Raw genomic sequence first — 19,872 nt, forward strand, 5'->3', positions numbered from 1 at the left:
TATATATATTTGTGTGTGTGTGTGCTGAGAACGTCCTGCGCTGCTAAATCCGCATCTTGATTCGCGAAAATTGCTAGCTTCGGCAACTTCAAATGGTGGAGACAGCTCCGGGCCAGCAAGACGCTGAGTTCGCCGGTCATTTCAAGATCGTTCGACCATGCTTCTGCTTTTTTTTTTTTTTTCATTGCTCTTGTCTTGTTTTTGTAATGGCAAGGGCTGTAGGAAAGGGGGAAGGAATAGCTATCTTCAACGGAATTTGGCGGGAAGACGAAAAAAATGTGTCCGCTTCGCGTCTGGAGAACAAGTTGTTGTTTTGTTTACTAGCTTTACTTAGTTTTTGCATAAGTGGAAACTAGAAAGTAATATAAAAGTATTTGAATTACTCAGTAGAAGTAATTGTTGTGTAATTTCATTACTTTTTGGAGCAGTACGAGTAATGCAATTCAATTACATTTCTGCGATTTTCAGCAAAGTAATTAGTAATGTAATTTAATTCCTTTTCAAAAGTAATTTTGCCATGTATGAATCGAACTGAAATGAACCCGTAACTGCAGCAAACACGCTAATCTGGCTAGCTTTTTTTTTTTTCTTTTGTGCACTCTTTGACCTTTTCCAGACAACCTGCCAAGCTCGAACGATCATCACTGCGTAGCCGCAGCAATCACGTTTCCTGCGACACTGTCTTCCCTGAGCGCCGTTTTTGTTTTGCCCAGTATCGTCCTTTGTTGCGTTTCTTATGACTGCGCTGTACCTTTCCTCACTGTTTCCTTTCATCGCTCCGCCGTGGCAAGAGAACGGTAGCGCTGTTTACCCGACCTCATTGGTGCTCGGCTGTCTGTCCGTTCCTTCGCTTTCCGCTTCTTCCGGTCAGGGAAGGGAAAACGCGGAAGTGTCACCCGCTTTCCCGAATCTTTTTCCCTGTCCCCCTTCCCCTGTCGATGAGTTACTAAGCCACGCTGCGTTTGTTGTTCCTCCGGCGTCCCCAGTGTGTTTGCTGAGCTCGTTAGCCGAGTTTGCGGCCCAGCAGGAGAGCGAGCGAGCGAGAGAGAGAGAGAGAGAGAGGTGGATAGAGATGGGAGGGAATAGATATAAGGATGAACAGGGACGTGCGCTTTATTGCTTCGCCCCTTCGTAGCGGTCTCGCTTTATCCGCCGAGGCCTCCCGTTCGCGAGGACGAAAGAGGAAAAACAAAAGGAAAGAAGGGAATTCCCTTCTTATACGACGGCCGTAAACGGCGCGATGGCCTCGAATGAGTTGTGCGGCGTGGATCCCAACGCGAAGCTTTGCGTCTCTCGTTTAGAGCCCGCGGCCCCCACGCTTCCCATATTTTATCCCGCGCCTTACGGGATTATTAGATCGTGCGCTCTTTTGTTGCTCGTTTCTTCCTGCTTGGCTGCGCTTTCAGAAAACAACGGGATCGGAGGGGAGCAACGCTTGGCACTTTCCCTTCTCCCCACAGGGGAGCACTTCGGTGTGGGTGAGATGTAAAAAGCGTGCCTAGCTTTTCGTTGCTGTTGTTATTATGCTTCCCTGATTCGCGCGGGAAAGACGTAAAAATGCGCATTCCACTCTTTGAAAGGCTGTTTCGTTGACGGAGTGCCTCCCAGAAGGAAAAAAAGAAAGAAAAACGATTGTGGTGCCCACTGTCGGCCCCGTCTGTATGATGATAAGTGGTGCATTAAAGCGAGGTTTCCGATTCCAGGCACTCTCGCGTTTAGATTATGGTGCCCCTGACGCATATCAGGTATCATTTTCTGTGACCCACTTCGAACAGATTGATCTACGGAGCGCTTTGGCGACGCATGGCAGTAATTTTGAGGCACGCCACTAACTCCCTTCAGATTTGTTGTTGTTGTTCTGCGTGAAAATCGCTTGTGTATGGCTCAGTCTGCATAAGCTAATATTTATTCGGCAGACAAGTATGCGAGTATCTATTGGTGCTAAATCTGTCAATTTAAAAAGTTATCCGCCACTGTATTCATGCTTATGACGTCTACATCGAAAAGACTCCGTGATCATCGCTTTGAGGTGAACGGCGTAGTATAGGTTATCGCCTTTAGGATATGCTCTCAAAGGATGTACCACGTAAGGCAACTTTCTTGGAGAATTCACTTCAATTTTGATTAAAGCTTCGTTTTCTTGTTTGTTGTTACAGCGCGGAAATACAACACAGGGCAACATCAGTTTGTTCTCATTTCCTCTATAAAAAAACATTTGTCGGGGTTTCAGTTCAGTTCAGTCGTTCAGTCGTGTCCGACTCTTCGTGACCCTAAGTACCATATCACGCCACGCTTTCCGGTCTCTCACTATCTTCCTAACATCACATAACTTCATCTGTATGGTATGGCTTGGCAAGATTTATTCTGCGGCTTAGCGTTTAGACAGTGGGACAGAGTTTGGCAAAGCGTGCCTTTTCTGAAACAAAAATTGGTAGCTTTTGAGAAAATGAAACGTGCATCATATATCTCACTTCAAGGTGGCCACCTCTTGTACAGTTAACGCCGTACAATTGGAGGTAGATATGTCGTTGGTTCGAATCCCTGTCGCAAACTAGTATCCTAATTGACTAGCAAAATGGGTGCTGAATGGAAAGAGAAATGCTATGACACCACCCTCAACGCTGCACAAAGAACGATTGCATCACAATTTTGGTACTAAATAACGCGTTATTTATAGGTTCCCTGGCCACTTCTTGCAGACAAATTCTGGAGAGGCCACTCATGATCCCTGTAAGGCCTTTACTTTGAATAAATGAATAAATGACTTTGAGGCTTAGAGATTGGCTTTGTGCCGGTGCAATACAAGTGGGCACCGAAGGTCAGGAAACACGGATATCATGTTGCGTAAATAATAATGCAATGCCATTAATTAGGACTCTCATCGGGGGTAAAACTCAATCATTGGCATGGGCGAAGTGGCATCACTAAAGCGGAAGTTAGCAATATACGTTTAGATGAGCTTTCATTGCTTCTGTGTCTCCACCTCTCAAAATCTGAGCGGAAATATTCATTCACCACCTAAATGACACAACGAGATGAACTGTTCTGTGTAGATTGAGGTGCACGGGTTCCCAATCACAGCATCGAAATAGTGGCCCAGACCTCATTTAACGCCATCAACATATTATAGCACAGTTGCAACGCCAACACATAATGCATAACCTCTAATAGTTAAGTTTACAACTGTTAAATTTTGCAGCTAATGGCCATTTTTAGCACATCGAAAGCGCTAATATGCTTGTCGCTGTGGAGCTACGAGGTCTCACTATAACCTCTCATGAACTATCACCGTATGACGGCTATCTACGTATGTTGTCATGACCGCCGCAATTAGTGGAAACCACTTGCTGAAGGCGAAATGAAGCGCGGCCACGCCATCTTATGTTTTCTATCTCCACGACAGACCAGTTGATCATCACCGTCAGCATCATTCCAATCCGCACAATGAGACAGGTGCAGCCGCCTTACGAAGCGTTTCGTGTCCTCTTACTGTGACGCTCTAACCCCCACCCTCACTTGCATGTGGTTGGTAAAGAAAGCGTGGCAATCTAAAGAAAGCAGTCTGTACAGCAATAATTTTGTTGAGGTACAAATTCAGGTTTCAGACATAGCGACCTTTGCCGTCACGTATTTTGACGCCGCAGAATGCTTTGACCGACGTAGCTGAGCGTATCGTCGAAACTCCTTCGCGAGCACTCAATTGCAAGGCGTAACGATGTGTTTATTCCGCCAAGCGATGACCAAAAACGTCTCGAATAGAGCTTTTATTTTCTTCTACGTCCCTAGCTCGTCAATAAGATTCACTGCTACATCTCCCCCCCCTACCCCCTATCCCTCCTTCCCCATTTTTTTTTTGTTTGTTCGCTGATGTCCTCGCTCAACGGCTTCCGTTCTCGACCTGTGCCTGTGACATGAAAGCATAGTCCGTCCGCATAATCGATACAAACTGGGGTTTTTCTTGCATACCTTTTTTTTATTATATTTCTCGGTCGTAGCAGCTTCCCACCGAGGCGATGTACTACGCATCACCTGCAGAAGAGGCGCCACAGGAAAATTGGATGAAAGTATATACGATGCCGCCGACGAGAAACGGAGGTGATTTCGTTCAACGACACTGCAGAATAGGCTTTATCATCTATAATACAGGGAAGGACATCCTTGTGTTCCACCTCCGCGTCGGACCGTGGCTGCCGCTGCAGTCGAGCTTCCTCATCTTCCCCATCTTCTCCTCCTGAGCCTCCTTTTTCCCCGCTACTCGCGCTATGTCTGCTCTCCACCTTGGCGCTGTTTTTCTTCGCGGCTTCGCACTGACAGCCCGTCGTTGCGAAGGCGTGATTTATTATGCATGTGGCCGCGTCTCCGTGCGGTCTTCCTGGATGCGCCGAAGCTCGATATTTTACGCTGGAAGCGACTGTTGCACGCGGTCTCGCCTTTTTCCGACGCGCTACACCTTCTCGTAGTTTACGTTTCATGTTCCTGGTACCACTGTGCGCGCCTTTTTTTCTGGTGCGCGGGGACAGAGACCGCGGCAGCAGCACACGTGTGCGTCTGTCGGGAGTCGGAAATGAAAGACTCGGAATCTGCTCGCCATTTAACGTAGTGTACCCGGAAGTGTTTGAAACTTTATTCATTGTAAGTGCTGTAAATCGACATTACACGGGTGCTTTGCAAACGGATCTTTCGATGACTGAAGCACGGTTTTTGTGAACGCGGCGGCTGATTGAACGGGCCGAATTGGTTGAACGTGCTTATGAAGGAACAGGGAGCAAACACTTCGGGGTCTCCTCCCTGATAGTCGACGTCGTGAAATCGTGATAACTCAACACCGGAAGCAAACGAAAGAAATAGTGAGGAAAGCGGGACTCCAACCGAGAGAGAGAGAGAGAGAGAGAGAGAACTTTATTTGCCCCAGATGTTGTGAATTAGGGCAGATGGGTCCTGTGTGGCCCCCAGGTGGGGGCGACATCCTGGGCCCACGAAATGAGTGAAAGTTGTGTGTTCCTGTCTGGTTTGGTAAGGAGTTGGTGCCAGCTTTCCGCAGAGGGAGCTGGCAGGAGGGCCCTTGGGGGCAGGTTATTTACGCATCCCCAGAGGATGTGCGCCTGAGTGGCGGGTTCTCCGTTATTACAATTTGGACATGCGGGGTCGTATTCCCCGTTAGTAATTAGTGATAGCCTGGAGTGACTAAGAAATGAGTGGGTCTGTAATCTGCGCAGCAGGGTGGCTTGTGCTCGGTCGAGGTCGGGGTGGGGAGACGGGAAAAGGCGTCGCGTCTCTTTGTGTAAATTGGTAATTTCGGCGAAAGTCTGGGGGGCTTCAGCGAGTGTGTCTAGATGCGTGAGACCGACCGCCCGGATTGTTAATCCTCGGGCAAGTTGGTCGGCCCCATCGTTTCCAGAGTTGCCCGCGTGGGCGGGTACCCAGACTAGGTTAATTTTGTGGTCGGGAGTGCAGCCGCGCAGGATGCGTGCAGCAGGAAGGCAGATGTAGCCTGCCGAGAAATTTAGAATTGCTCTTTTTGAGTCACTAAGGACTGTACGCGTACGCGGGTCAGCGATGGCGAGCGCTATAGCTGTTTCTTCCGCTGCGGTGGGGGAGGGGGCACGGACCGTGGCGGCGGAGATCAGTGTAGATTGCGGCGTGGTAGCACAGGCCACATATGTTGTTGAATCTTGCCTTGCCGCGTCCACGTATGTTGCGTGTTGATCGGTATGGTAGGTTTCATCGAGTGCCCTGGCTTTGCGTTGACGGCGCGCGTCGTGTCGGCCAGGGAGCATGTTTTTTGGTAGTGGTTTGACAACGAGGCGGCTGTGTACACATGTCGGGAGGGGGGCTGTGGGATGGGGATCGCCTATTGGGTTGACGTTTAACCGGTCAAGGACGAGACGGCCGTGATTTGTCCTGGAGAGGCGATGAATTTGGGCTGTCTTGTGTGCCTCTATAAGTTCGGAAAGAGTGTTGTAAATCCCCAGTTGGAGGAGGTGTCGTGTGCTAGCATATTGTGGCAACCCTAGGGCAGCTTTGTACACCGAGCGGATGATGCTGTTAACTGCCTCCTCATCTTTTCGGCGAAGGTGATAGTAGGGATAGGAGTTATACTATCCTGCTAACGAGGAATGCCTGTGTTAGCCGGCAGAGGTCATCCTCCATCATGCCTCTACGACGTGTGGAGATGCGGCGAATAAGGCCGATTATTTGGTGAGCTGTGGTGCGGAGGCGTTGTATTGCTTCGGAGTTCTGTGTATTGTTCTGTATTAGCATGCCCAGGACACGAATGGTCTGAACGGAAGGTATAGGGTGTGTGTCGATGTGGAGCGTGATGAGCTCAAGCGCTGCGGGAGCCGGTCTGCGCACTCTCCTGTCGCGGATGACAAGCAGCTCCGATTTTGTTGGGGAGCATGTGAGGCCGTTCGCCTGCACATAGGTGTGGACAGTGTCAATGGCTGTCTGGAGGGAACTCTGGATGTCCCCGTCTGAACCAGAGTTGGTCCAGAGGGTGATATCGTCGGCGTATAGGGAGTGTTTTACGTGAGGTATGGCGTTTAAAATTGGGGGAAGGCCCCTCATGGTGACATTAAAGAGGAAAGGGGAGAGGACTGCACCTTGTGGGGTTCCTCTGGTGCCCAGGGTAATCTTGTCACTGATGAGTTCGCCAATGTGGAGTTCTGCGGTGCGGTTGTGTAGGAAGTTCGCGATGTAATTGTAGGTACGGGTTCCTACATTCATCTGAGCGAGATTTGTCAAAATGGAGGCGTGTGATACGTTGTCAAACGCCTTGCTAATATCGAGGCCGAGAATCGTCCGTGTGGCCCGGATGGGACCTGGGTCGAGTATGTCATGTTGTATTTGCCACATGATGTCTTGAGTGGAGAGTCCGGCTCTGAACCCAATCATAGTGGGCGGAAGGAGATCTTCTTTGTCTGCGTGGTTTTTAAGCCTGTTAAGAATAACGTGTTCCATCACCTTACCGAGACAAGATGTAAGGGAAATAGGTCGGAGATTGCCCAGCTCAAGTTTTTTGCCCGGTTTAGGTATGAAGATCACTTTGGCATGCTTCCAGGTATCCGGAAGGCGACCATCATGCCAATGGGTGTTGAAAAGTTCTGTGAGTGCTTCGATGGACTGGTCATCGAGGTTACGGAGCATTTGAAGCAGCAACTTGTGCTACACGGTAGAGTAAGCGTCCCGTGTCGCAGAAAAGCCGACATCGTCGTCATGGCGGGGTTGTCAGCGAGCGAATAATTCTGATTTGCCGACAGGGTCACGACGTCTCAGTTACATGACCTAGTGCGGGAGTTTCAAACGCCATACAACGTCCACTTTAAATTCGACGTCACGGTTGAAATGGAAATGAATGAAATGATACATAATGCGAATTAAGATTCGCCACTTATCCAAATTACCTTTTTGAAGTTATTAATTTCGCTCACAGAAACATCTCAACAGCCCATGTGTGTTGTGAATCATACGTGCTAGCGACTAGGAGACGCAAAGCGTGCTTCTGCGGCCTGCCAACAAGGAGGGTTTATATTATGACGCGGGGTCTTTCACGTAAAGTACGAATGTATGCTAAAGAATAGGTGTGCATATACACCCAAAAGGCGCTATCGTGTCGTATCCTTAAGCTGGATTGTTACTCGTATTTTTTTTTTTTCGAGGGCTGTCGGCAGTTACCTGCGCGCGCCGTCCCGCAGCGATAAATCTCGAGTGATTTACCACCGTCTTGGCACAGCCGAATAGTTCAGCCCAGCCGCAAGTCTGTTTACCGCAACATCGAGACAGTTTTCGAGATAGCTTAGCTTTTATAGTCACAGGACTGTGCAGGCCTCGTCGTCTTGGAAAACGTGACGGCGCATTCCGCTGCTGGGGAGAAAGGCGGAGTCTTTCGCAGTAGCTACGTCGCCTCCGTACGCAAAACGCTCAAAAGTATTCCATTTTAAAAAAGGGGTGAACAACAGCAGTTGTGCTTGGAGAGGCGAGCTAAGTTATCGACCGATTTTTCTTTGCGGAAAAGCGACTGTCCTGAAACCACTCTTACTCAGCGAACCATTTTTGTGAGCTGTAATATTCCTGTTAGGAGGCTGTAATCTCGCATCTCAGGCGCGAGGAAAGCAGTCTAGACATACTGACAAATTATGAACAAGTGATTTGTTTCAGCGGAGAGTTGTTTATGAACATAATTATCTCGAAATATCTCAAGAGTACACAATTAGCCATTAATATATTCGCATCATCTCCCTTGGGACTCTTGTAGTTTGCCGCGATTTACTCTCAAGAAGGGACCCGATTGGTTTTCTTTGACAGCTTTGCTTCCCCGGTGCGAGCGCAAGACTGTAATTTCAAGAAGGAAGGTTTTGCTGCATATCGAAAGATAAGATCAATGCCATCGATGTCCTGATAATATTGTTTTAGAAAATTCATACAGTTGTTTCACAATTAACTCCGGGGGTTTTTTGAAATTCGAATATTCTAATAAAAATTTTACTGTAGATTCTCCTCTCCATCCTGACGCATTCATAAAAATTTGAGCGCCGTACCCTTACAAAAATGCATGTAGGGTTTCTATAGAAATTCGAAAGCGTTGTGTCAATACACGCTGTTGAAAGTCTGTTGATAATCGGCAACATCTTGGATGATGCAGTGTTGACCTCTTGTTGAGCGCTTATGAAATAGTGGCCCATGTGTTTCTTAAGAGCGCTTTTGGAATTCGCGCAACTGAAATTCTGTTGATTTCAGGCTCAAATGCTTCAGAAACTCTGCAAGTGACGCTTTTTGATTTTCTGCTACCTTTCCACTCCTGAACAACAGAAAATAGTACACGACCATCGGTTTGCCAGGAGCAGACACGGGGTGACTTTCATTAATGCAAAAGTAGTACAGTACATCTCCTAGCTGCGATAAGTCACCACATTCTATGTTCTGCCCGACCAATCAACAATCCTGTCTGATCAGTGCTGGTTAATGATAAGCATAGTGAGGCATAAAAGAACAAAACAGATCTTGATCTTTTAAGCCCCATTATACTTACGCACTCATTAACCTACACTAAACTGACTAAATTGTTGATTGGTCGAGCAGAACATAGAATGTGTTGACTGACCGCAGCAAGGATATGTGCTGTGCTACTTTTGCATTAATGTAAACCACCTCGTGCCTGCTCCTGGCTAACCGTTGATCACGCAGCATTTTCTGTCAATCCGCAGCGGAAAGGGAACACAGAATAAAAAATGCGCGTTAATGAGAAAGAAAAAATATGCATCTTTGGTGAACCCATAACATGAGCTGGGTTGTTTATTTGCTTTATTTCAATTCATGTGCAAGGTATGACGCCAGGCTGTTCTTTGCGTAAAACGCTGATACGTCCGGGAACTCCTCGCATGTGATGCTGAAATAAACAATATAAATCATAATTAAGCTGCGGTATATACTAACCTAAAAATAGAGCAAAGGCATTTGTGCGCTGCTCCACGTCATAGCTCAAGAAATTTCTTGTCTAAAATGAGTTGTCACTGTCTTTCACTGCTTAGACGGCATCGACCGCCGCCTCCACAGCTCGGCAGCACTACCACATCGTTCATTTCTCCCTGATAAACAATATATGCTGCCGTCAAAGATCCCATTGTGAATATAAATAGCAAAGCGCAAGTCACAAGCATTACTACCCAGAAAACTTGAAGCAAAATTACCAACTATAGGCACTAAAATGAGTGGAAACAAAAACAAACACTGCAAAAATGGTGGAGCTGCACAGATTCAATAATCCACAATGTGTGACAGAGGCATATTATGATCTCGATAATGTGTCCGTCTCAGCGCGAGTAGCGTATCGAAAGAGTACGGCACTGTGCCGAACAATCCGTCAAAAACGGTCACCGGTTAAAAAAAAGAAAGAAAATGTCGCCATTCCAGCTGGCGTTCCATCGGCCCCAGCGTCCGCGTAGAGACAAGCCTCGTTCTCTCTCTCTCTCCCCCTCCTTTTTTTTCCGATGAGGCTGGTTTGCCTGCTAGAAATATTTACATGCGTGCTTCACCTCATAGCACACACTGTACAAGACTGGCACAAACACGAATAGGAAAAAGTGAAACACTCACCAAAGTGCAGACACTCCCTCCGCCCGCGCCGGCTTTTCGCCTAGAATCCAAAGCGCCTGCGACTGTTGAACTTCTTAAACACGTCCTCCTTGCGCAGAAGCTGCCACCCAAGAGCGGATTCCTCCGAAGACTTAAATGCGTACGTTCGCGCTCTAATTTGAACAAAACGATCTTCGTGATAATCACCAGCGAAAAACCTACATACGGTGCTTCGCTCACAGTGCAAGATGCTACCACGGTGGCGGGAAAACGCCAACTGAACTGGCACATCGCCGCACTCAGCGTACCCGCGTCTGCGTGCAAAGAAAACGGGGCGCAGAACAGCTTCGGTGAAAAGGGGGAGCCGCCGCCCCCGCTGCGCGACTCCAGCTATGCTGCAGCCAAGGTCATCTCCGTGAAGACAAACCACGGAGAAGGCAGAGAGCAGAGACCCAGAGGGAGCGACCCCCCCCCCCCCCCCCCTTTTCCTCTCCGGCCGACAGGAAGTAACGCTCGACCCCTCCGGACATGCTGGCGCCGTTCGCGGGCACAGGGGAAAGATGGGTGTGGACAGGAGCAAGGCAGTGGCCGAATGCTTCTTTGAAAAGACGAGTCGCCGACAGAAGACGCCTGCAATCCTGTTTTTTTTTTTCTTTTTATTTCATACGCGAATGTTTTTGCTATGCGTGTTAACTCTATAGTATGCGTGGGATCAATCCGTCATTATTAGAACCCCTCAATGTTTAAAGTGACTTCATTTTAGCATGGTGTCCACTTTAAGAAAGGAAGGAAAAGAAAAAAATAACAGTAAAATTCTCCAAAGACATACAGCGGTGGAGGATTCCAATACAGACTGCACCTCATTTTGCGGCAAAAGCTACGGGAAAAAATACCTAGGCTTGGGCAGAAATTCAGACCCTGAAGCATATATATAGTGAACTTTGCAACTGGTTTAAAAAAGCTCTGTCCTGCCCTACATGGTAGGTTCAATCTAGGATCCTGTTTGTTAGTATGATGACTCACTGAACTTGTTTTATGATAAATATAAAATATGCCCTACCACTAAAGCTGATTCATTACGGATTCTGATTGACATTCAACAATGTATTTGCATTATTAGTGAAGGCTTTGCCATCATGAAGTTTTTAGGGCATATTTTCACTCTGTTGCGAAGCTTGAGCTAAGTGTGCACCGTTAATATGTACTTTTATATAACATGAACGAGCACGCAACTGCATGCTGCTATTATATTTCCCGTTGCAGAATGTGGCCAATAGTTGATTACAAGTTAGAGCCAAAAATCATAACGAAATTGTCACATCATGTTCTTATCATTTGTGCCTAAAACTACTTAAAAACATGGGTCAGCATGAACAGTACACGCTAATTGTTCGTGAACGTTGAAAACTGACAACAAAAAGCACATAGAAAAAATAGCACACAAAGTCTATTGGGTAGAACACAATGAAAATTCTGTTGGCCCTGTAAAGATTGCATTCAGCTGGGGTTGAATGTCTATCGAAATTCAATAAATTCAAAAGGCGGTCAATAGTCCAACAATAGAGTTTCAAAACTCATTTTTGTAAGGGTACGATAATCCGTTCGCGCGCAACACGACTTTAAAATATGCTGTTTTCATGGCTTAAATTGAGACTATTTCTGCCGGCAACACTTAGTTTCTGACGTCACAAACAGTATACCGGCGTTACTGTCCACTTCCCGCATGATTATGAAATTGTGAGGCTTATATTGAACTACCTCAGACATTTTATGCAATGCTTCATGATTTCCATACTTTATTTTCACCATCCAACGCACGTACAAGTGTTTCTCTAATACTGAGTGACGTCACCATTTCGTCACCTGGGACGTCGTTTCTGGCCGTGAAAGCAGTTTCGGTTTCGATTTGCTGTTTTTTCTTTTTAAAAATACTTCTAATTGGAATTTCGAAAAACAGTTTTTTGTGTTCGAGTTAGGACGTGCCGAGGAATGTAATTCAACCAAAAACACAAAATGATGGAAAAACCACCGGAGTTGACCTTTAACGTCAGTGCCCAAAAAGCGATGTTCAAGCTGAAGGGGATTAAAATTAGCTCATTAAACATGTTCTAGGGTCGTGCAATATACCAATGTCGAAATCTGAAACATCACAACCTCATTTCTTTCAGCCACGGCGCGCCAACACACTTCTGTTTTTTTTTTTTTTTTTTTTTTTTTTTTGCACGACGAGCATAAAATCTAAATGTCTGCGCATGAAGCCAAGGTTAAGGCAACTGCTGATCGCTTGCGCTGATTTTTGGTGTCATAACGCCCAAGCTCCCGTGACCAATGTCGCAGCTATGATTTTGTCATCGCAAAAACTCGCAGCGGTGCGTTCCAGCGTGCGCTCGTGTGACGCACCGCATCGCGCCGTCACCGTTTATGGTCTCAGGGGCCATTTGCTCACGCAGTAATTCCACTAATTCGGCTACCCGTTGCTCTGAACGCATTTCCGGGTTCCAAGAAAGTGTCGGTCGTAAACACGACCGCGGCATCCTCCGCGTATGAGTCGTTCAGAAAACGCCCAGCGCGTAGAGAACCCCGCATCGAACACTGTGGTGAATCTGGGCAAAAACGCTTTGTTTACGTGCAGGACGTGCTTGTTAATGATATTTTATGAGATAAGTTTTAAATAGGGTTTCTTGAGGACGTTTCTGGTCTTATCCGGAAAACTTTAAAACGCACTTTCTATGAAATTGGTGCGCTGTGACGCTGGTGCGCTTTACTGTCATTTTCAACAGTTATGATGTGTTGTGGAAAAGCGCAAAAGAGACGAAGGACAGAGAAAGAACGGGACGACACGGGCGCTGTCTAGTAACTGAAGATTTATTAGAAAGCACAGGAAATATATACGATGAAACGAACGAAACCAAAAACAAAACATCAAGGATTACGATGCATTGAAATGCACTTATCAATGAAGGCTATCTCATTTTCTTTAACGCAACTAACGGTTTCGCCACACACGTGTCCGCATTTTTAGCAATGCAGTAAGCCTCAAACGTTTCCCTTTCGGTCTGGTTGTTGCTGTAGTAATGGATAGTATGGTTATGAAAATTGGGCAGGCAAGGATCATCTTTAACATCTTTGCATTCACTGCAGTGTGGACATGTGTGTGGCAAAACCGTCCGTATGGTTACAAGAAAATTAGGTAGTCTTCATTGATAAATACCTTTCATTGCAGCGTAATCCTTGATGTTTGGTTTTTGGTATCGCTTGTTTCACCGTATATATTTATTGTTTTTTCTAATAATTCTCCACTTGTTAGACAGCGTCCGTGCCGTCCCCTCCTTTCTCGGTCCTTTGTCTCTTTTGAGTTTTCGACGATATAAACTACTTCCAACTCGTTCAATCCAGCGTACCATTAAGTTATGATATGCTGTTAAAAAACTCCACGGACACTTGGACACCTAAGTTCACCTTAAGAGAACAACGCGACAGCTTTAAGTGGTACCTACGGTCACTTGGAGGTCCCCTGGCGCATCCTTTCGCACATATTTACAAGTTTTCTGCCATCACATACTGATTTTTAACCCTGGCGAACGTAGGTGCATCGGCCCTCGAGGCCGTATAAGTAGCGTGTCGGACTCGTGGCCGAAAGGTTCTGTGGTTAGATTTCACCACGTGGCCTGCCCCGCCGGGGTGGCGCAGTAGTTACGGCGCTCGACTATACTGCTCCCAAGGATGCGGGATCGAATCCCGGCCTCGGCGGCAGCTTTTCGATGGTGGCGAAAAGCAAGGCGCCCGCGTGCTGTGCGTTGTCAGTGCACGTTAAAGAACCCCAGGTGGTCGAAATTTCCGGAGTCCTCCTCTACGGCGTCTCTCATAGCCAAAGTCGCTTTGGGACGTTAAACCCCACAAACCAAACCAAACCACCACGTGGTCACTCACTTTCGCTTCTTGGGCAGCTTCAAGGCTTCATCACGACTCCACTACACCAACCACAAATATTCAGTCACGCAAACGCCGGGGTTTTCGCGTGACGCAACTTTTTACGATACCGCGTTAATATCGCACGCACATGGAACGTCCTCCAACTGCACTGAGCAACACTGATTCCATACACTGCCCTAGGCATGGCGCGTACCATTTCTTATTTCCAGGCTTCCTGCTCGGCATACCAGATACCAAAACTGTGTCAACAGAAAGATCAGGTCTCCGTTTTGATCAAATCAATATCGACAGCAACATTTTAGTTGCAGATTTGTTCTTCAAGGCAACTAATTACATTTCAAAATTAATAAATCCGAAAAGTAATGCATTTTTGTAGAAATGATCTAAAACAAGTAATTTGCGGTCATTGCATTGCAGTCGTCGGACACGTCAGTACGTAATTTAGTTACATTTATTGCGACAGACTGCAGTGTCTCCGGTGCATTTTATGCGTATTTACGCAAGCTTGAACCCGTGAAAGTTTGACCATGCCCCAAACTTCGTGTTGCAATGCCCCGGCAACGGGTTCTCTTATATCACGACACACCGGACATGAAAAATGAACTCACGATGAGACAACAGCACAAACATTTTCGGGGTTCCCCTCCGCAGCGGACTTTAATCCGCCACCACCAGCGGCGCAGCCGTTGCTTTGTACACCGTGCATACTCAGATAACGTATCACGTTTACAATGAAGTAAAAACGTAAAACCTACCATTAAAACGCTGCGCCAACTTTCAGAATAATCTCCTAGAAAGAGCTCTGGCAGGGTGGTATTCAATCAATCAATCAATCAATCAATCAATCAATCAATCAATCAATCAATCAATCAATCAATCAATCAATCAATCAATTAATCATTTATTTCAAAAATAATTGATTTGATTGATTGACTGATTTGTTGATTGACTGATTAATTGATTGATTGATTGAGTGATTGATTGATTGATTGTGGGGCACACTAGGAGGATACGACTAGTTTTGATCGTCCTTTTGTATGTGTGTGGTGTGCATGTGTGCGGCAGCACTTATTATGCACCGGCCTTCCTCACCCGTCCCCTCTTCTATTTAGGCGACGACTGCTCGATTAATATCTATTCCTTGTTGTTTTCCTCCGCAGACTGCCAGTTCGGCAACCTGACGTACGAGTTGGAGGAGCGGTGGCGTCCCGACCTGGGCCCTCCGTTCGGCGTCCTCTACTGCGTTCGCTGTGAGTGCAGCCCTGTGAGTATACAGACGCACAGGCCATATATCTGGACGGTTCGTCCCCTCACAGTGTCCGCAGCACTAACCCACAATCACTGCCGAAAGTGCGGTGATTTGCGGGACGAACGCTTGAAACCATACGGGGAAGGCCTGTCACTCGGTTACTCCAATCATAACACTTGGAACGACAGCTATTCTGCTATCTCACTTTTGGAAAGCTATCATCAACAGGCATTGTGAGACGAGCAGCAGAGGACTGAAAGTGTATGGAGTAATAGTCGTGTTTGCGAAGCGCCGAGAATTTCCCGATTCCTACCTAATTCTTACCTGCCTACCTACCTACATTCTAATGCTACATCCTGGACTTATCTCGTTTGAGGGACCTTGATCTCCCAAATGTAAGACGCAAAGATAAGGGACAAAAGTCGAGAAGGGTAAGGGACAGCGAACTCAACGTCTTCAACGGGTCGTAGCGCTCCTTTGAGGCAATATGCTCAATGGGCTCTCTTTGCATATAGCGGGACCATTGTGAAGTCTAGGAGCAAAATTTCAAAATGCGGTAATGCGGTATTAATAAAAAGTATCGGAAATTGCTGCTGCTAAAACACATTAATTCGTGGTTTCCGGGCGCTACCCGTGAATGGTGTGTAATTTTTGTAGTACGAAGAAAAATAAAATAGCACTCGCGACCCGGCTACATATGCTCACCGGTGGCTTAGCGTAAAAGGCAAGGTTCAGCTGAGAGCGAACGGCGCTGTGTATATAGTGGTCGTACATAAGTACCTTAATTGTGTACATAACTGCCACAAAGGGGAGGTATACAATGATTCCGTTTCCGGACATGGACGAATTTTTCATCAACCAGGATTGTTCCGAGAAAATTGGGTAGCCGCGTTCTTTGTAGAGGAAGCGGCGCGCATTGTAGCGGTTCGGCTGCGCTAATAAGCAATTACTTGGTCGATTCAAGTGCGCCCTGGGGGAACGCTCGTCTCTACCTCTCTTCCCCTGAAAGGTTGCTTGAAGCCTCTATTGACTCAAAGTTTAGAAATGGTCCACTTCAGGCCTAGTTAAAATATGCTTTCCGAACGCGGTTTGTTCAGGCCATAAAACTGCCCAGCACGATAGCCTTAAGTGAGCTATACGTTTGAAAGAAATGGTGGGGATATGCTTTAGAGGAGTCGCTCGCTGAGAAAGACTTCAGAGAAGCTGCTATATCGTGGTTGGAATCATGCTGTTTTAGGAAATGATTTATAAATAAGTCCACGATGCTCTCTTTTATGCCTATTCGGCGATCGAACGCTGCCTTGCGATCTGTGTGCAATGTGCGCCGATGGTTGGTTTCGTGACGGCGCTGAGTTCGTATTGATGCATGTTCGCGGATTGGAGTTTCCTTTATAATTATAATGTGCAAAGTGTAATGAACTATAATATTCTAGTTCACTATAGTACGAGGTCTCGCTTACATGGGGGAAGGGGGGGGGGGGGGGGGGCGGGGGTGGAGTGAATCGCCTTGCCGACGGAGAACGCTTCTGAACGTCGGATGCTCGAAATAGGTGAGCCTTTGGCATGTCGTCGTGTGCATTCCTCGTTGTATCGAATACGTCACCAGCAATAATTGCCTCCACCAATTATCACCTCCTCCAGAGCGCAACCTTTCACGTTTCTCTCGTTACATTTGCATTTTTCACGTGTTCAAGGAAGGACTTGGTTCCGCGGCAAATGCATACGTTTGCAAGCGCTGAACTCGCAAGGCACAGGACCAGGGCCTCTACGCTTACGGAGCCTACGACATAGATTCGACGCCACGACAGTAACGTCGCTGCGATACCGTTAGGAGCGGGACAAAATTCCGCGCTTGACGTTGCGTGGAGACAATGCTCGTTTAGGACAAAGCCCGGGCTCTATGGGGAAAACGAATCGCCGCGGGCGACAAGTGGGAGGAGGAACAACAATTTTCGGAACCCAGGATATCTCGAGACGCGTTGACGTCGCTGTCTGCGAGCGCGAACCTGCGCTGGAGTGCTTCGAGATATTTGACGCTGGTTCCATGGGGCTGGGAGAATTTTCGGGAGGTCGTGCTTTCGGGAGGTCGAGGGGAGGGAAACTAAAAAGGAAGACTCCGCTCGAATCCGGGGACGGTGTGGACGGCCCCGGGTTCAAGCTTTGCCTGTCAGGGTGCGACGTGATTTGGTTTTCAAATGGATCGAGGCAGGCGTCGGCGTGCGCGTCGGGGGATTTTCGCTCCGATATGCTCCGAAATCTTCCGTGCGTCCGCTTATCCGCTCCGTCTGCACCCAACCCCACGCTAGAACTTGTCGCCTCGAGCAGTGTGTCCCAGTGCTCGTTGAAGCGCTGGCACCCGCTGGGTTCGCGGTCGAAAGTGCTACACTTCGGAAGGTTCTTTTCTTCGATTGTTTGTGGTTTCTTCTCAACTTTTATGCAGGCACGCACTCTTTGCTGCCTTCCTTATTCGCGTATTCCGTTTGTTCCGACATTTGTTTGGATTTCATCTCTCTTTACTTAGCTCAATGCGGCTCTTATCTAAGAACATTGGCTTTACCCTACTCTTCAGTGCTTTTCCTGCTGTTCCTATTTTGGACTTTTGACTTGTCCAGCGACCTATAGTTGTTAAGGCATCTGCGTCGATGCAGGACATTTCGGAGTTGTTATCCCGTGCCGCTCGAGACCCACATTTGATGCAGCGGCCCGGTGCTCGGTGTATCTTGGGTGGAACGCTGGCAAAGTTGGTCACTGATCTTTTTATTGAGTAAAGAAAGATGATAGCTTGTACCGTACCGCTTTTTGGCTAGAATAGCTTCTGACGCCATTTATATTCATCATAATCATCATCATCATATCTTTTGAACTTTGTTTATAATTTTCTCCGCTTCCTCCTGCCCTGTGACCTTGCTCTTCGCGCTAATGATCGCCGGTATTTCACGCTTTGCCTACCCGAAGATATATTCATGCCGCTTACAAGGCAGATTGTCATTCTGTGCTGTATTTATTTTAACAACACAGCCTCGTTTCTCCATTCGATAATTGTTTAAATTGTTATGATTGTTTTGATTACCCCATGTGTCTGTATTATGCAGTCTTTTATTATTTCACATGTGCTTCATAGAGTGGTTTCATTCCCTAGCTTCTTATTCGTAGTAAATGTTCCCACGGACAATTTTTTAATAATGCTTTGAGTTCTTTGCTGCTAATTTCTCTTTATTTGCATTTTCGCACTTACCACTAGTGCTGCCTCAAACATGCGCTTCATTTGGTGTTTGAATGCTTAGTGATTTGATGTCGGAACGCTTAGTGAAGAGCATGTGTTGCCTACGACGAGTTGATACCTCCCGATTGATTTCGAAGCTCTTAGAACCATGGGTGAAGAGTATAGATGTAGTCAACACACGGCGTAGCTTCCAACTCACCATATCTAGCATTCGCAGTTTTTAGGTGTGTAACACGTTTAGGCCCCATTATCGGCAAGCCTCGTCTCGAAAACCCCCACTAACCCGACGACGAGGAAGAAGTCGATTATGAAGCCGTACCATTGCAGGGCATGCATCAGTCTCCGATACCTCACACCGCCTAGCCATGGCCGCAGCGGCTTGCGCCGCCCATCTTGTAATTAATAGGTTTTAGCTCATGCAAGCGGCTGTATTGACATCTTTCATCCCTTAATTCCGCGCTTCGCAGTGCTCGGTGGTAGTATTGATACAGCAGTGGTCTCATACACAATTGCTTGTCTGCTTCGTCAACGGTAATTTTACGTAGCCGCGCGCGAATGTGACGAAGGCGCCCAGGCGACCGAAAGCGCTGCTTGAAAAAGAGGTTTGAAATTCCATGTGGGTGCATCAAACAGCGAAACACGAAAGGAAGCTGCCTAAATGGAAAAGAAGCGAGTGATGGCAGTGGCCTCACAAACACGCGAAAGCAACTCGGGAGGAAAGCGGCAGCAATTCCCTAGGTAAAGCACGCGTGTATGAGCCGTTCTGGAATGCGCTATTGCTTTCCTGCAACGCACTGCGCGCTGACACTGCATTGGCAGTAAGATGAAGGGCAAGTTTGAGGATCACTGCGTCGCACGCCTCGTTTACCACTGCCCAGAAGAAGCAAGGGTTGATTTTGTCTATGCTATGCATTGCATAAAAATGGTGGAGTTGACTGGCATTGTATTAGTAATAGCTTTCCTTCTGCTTTCTTTTTTTTTTTGTACTTTTCTAGTGCGTAGCACTCCTAACCGCAATCGCGATTTTTTTTTTTTTTTTCATGTCTGTCCGAAGCCGCTGTCTTTCTCCCCGTAAAATTTATGCTCAAATGCGAAGGTGGCGACGCGCGACACGCTGTTCAGCCGAAGAGGAGGCGGAGCGGCTGCACAGCTGCAGCCAATGACAGGGTAACGCGTATCACAGCTGCGGTCGTCACGGCCGTGACAAGGCAGTGTTAAAAAGTACAAGCGCGGGCTATTCCAGACTGAGCAGTTGCGTGCCGATCGCTTGCTTTCGACTTAGGTCAGTCTCCCCTCGCGTCAGTAAAGACAGCAAACATGCATGCGAATTGCTCCCTTGACCTCGACTCCCCACTGCTTGCCACATCGGGAAAAAGCTTGTGCTCACCTCCGCGAT

General features: G+C 47.2%; 1 protein-coding gene and 1 long non-coding RNA gene across 2 annotated transcripts in view; one reads left to right on the top strand and one right to left on the bottom strand.

Moving 5' to 3' along the window:
• LOC146197380 (dorsal-ventral patterning protein Sog-like) overlaps positions 1 to 19,872 on the top strand; it is a 224,120-nt gene that overhangs the window by 57,583 nt on the left and 146,665 nt on the right. Inside the window, exon 2 of the mRNA XM_084599191.1 lies at positions 15,165 to 15,268. Coding sequence (XP_084455317.1) covers positions 15,165 to 15,268 — 104 coding nt within the window. The remainder of the gene's footprint in view (positions 1 to 15,164; positions 15,269 to 19,872) is intronic.
• LOC146197381 (uncharacterized) overlaps positions 1 to 19,872 on the bottom strand; it is a 201,353-nt gene that overhangs the window by 13,058 nt on the left and 168,423 nt on the right. The gene's annotated exons all lie outside the window — the stretch shown is intronic.

This window comes from Amblyomma maculatum, chromosome 3 (genome assembly GCF_055883805.1).
Source record: "Amblyomma maculatum isolate TAMU_Amacu chromosome 3, ASM5588380v1, whole genome shotgun sequence".
Lineage (NCBI taxonomy): Eukaryota > Metazoa > Arthropoda > Arachnida > Ixodida > Ixodidae > Amblyomma > Amblyomma maculatum.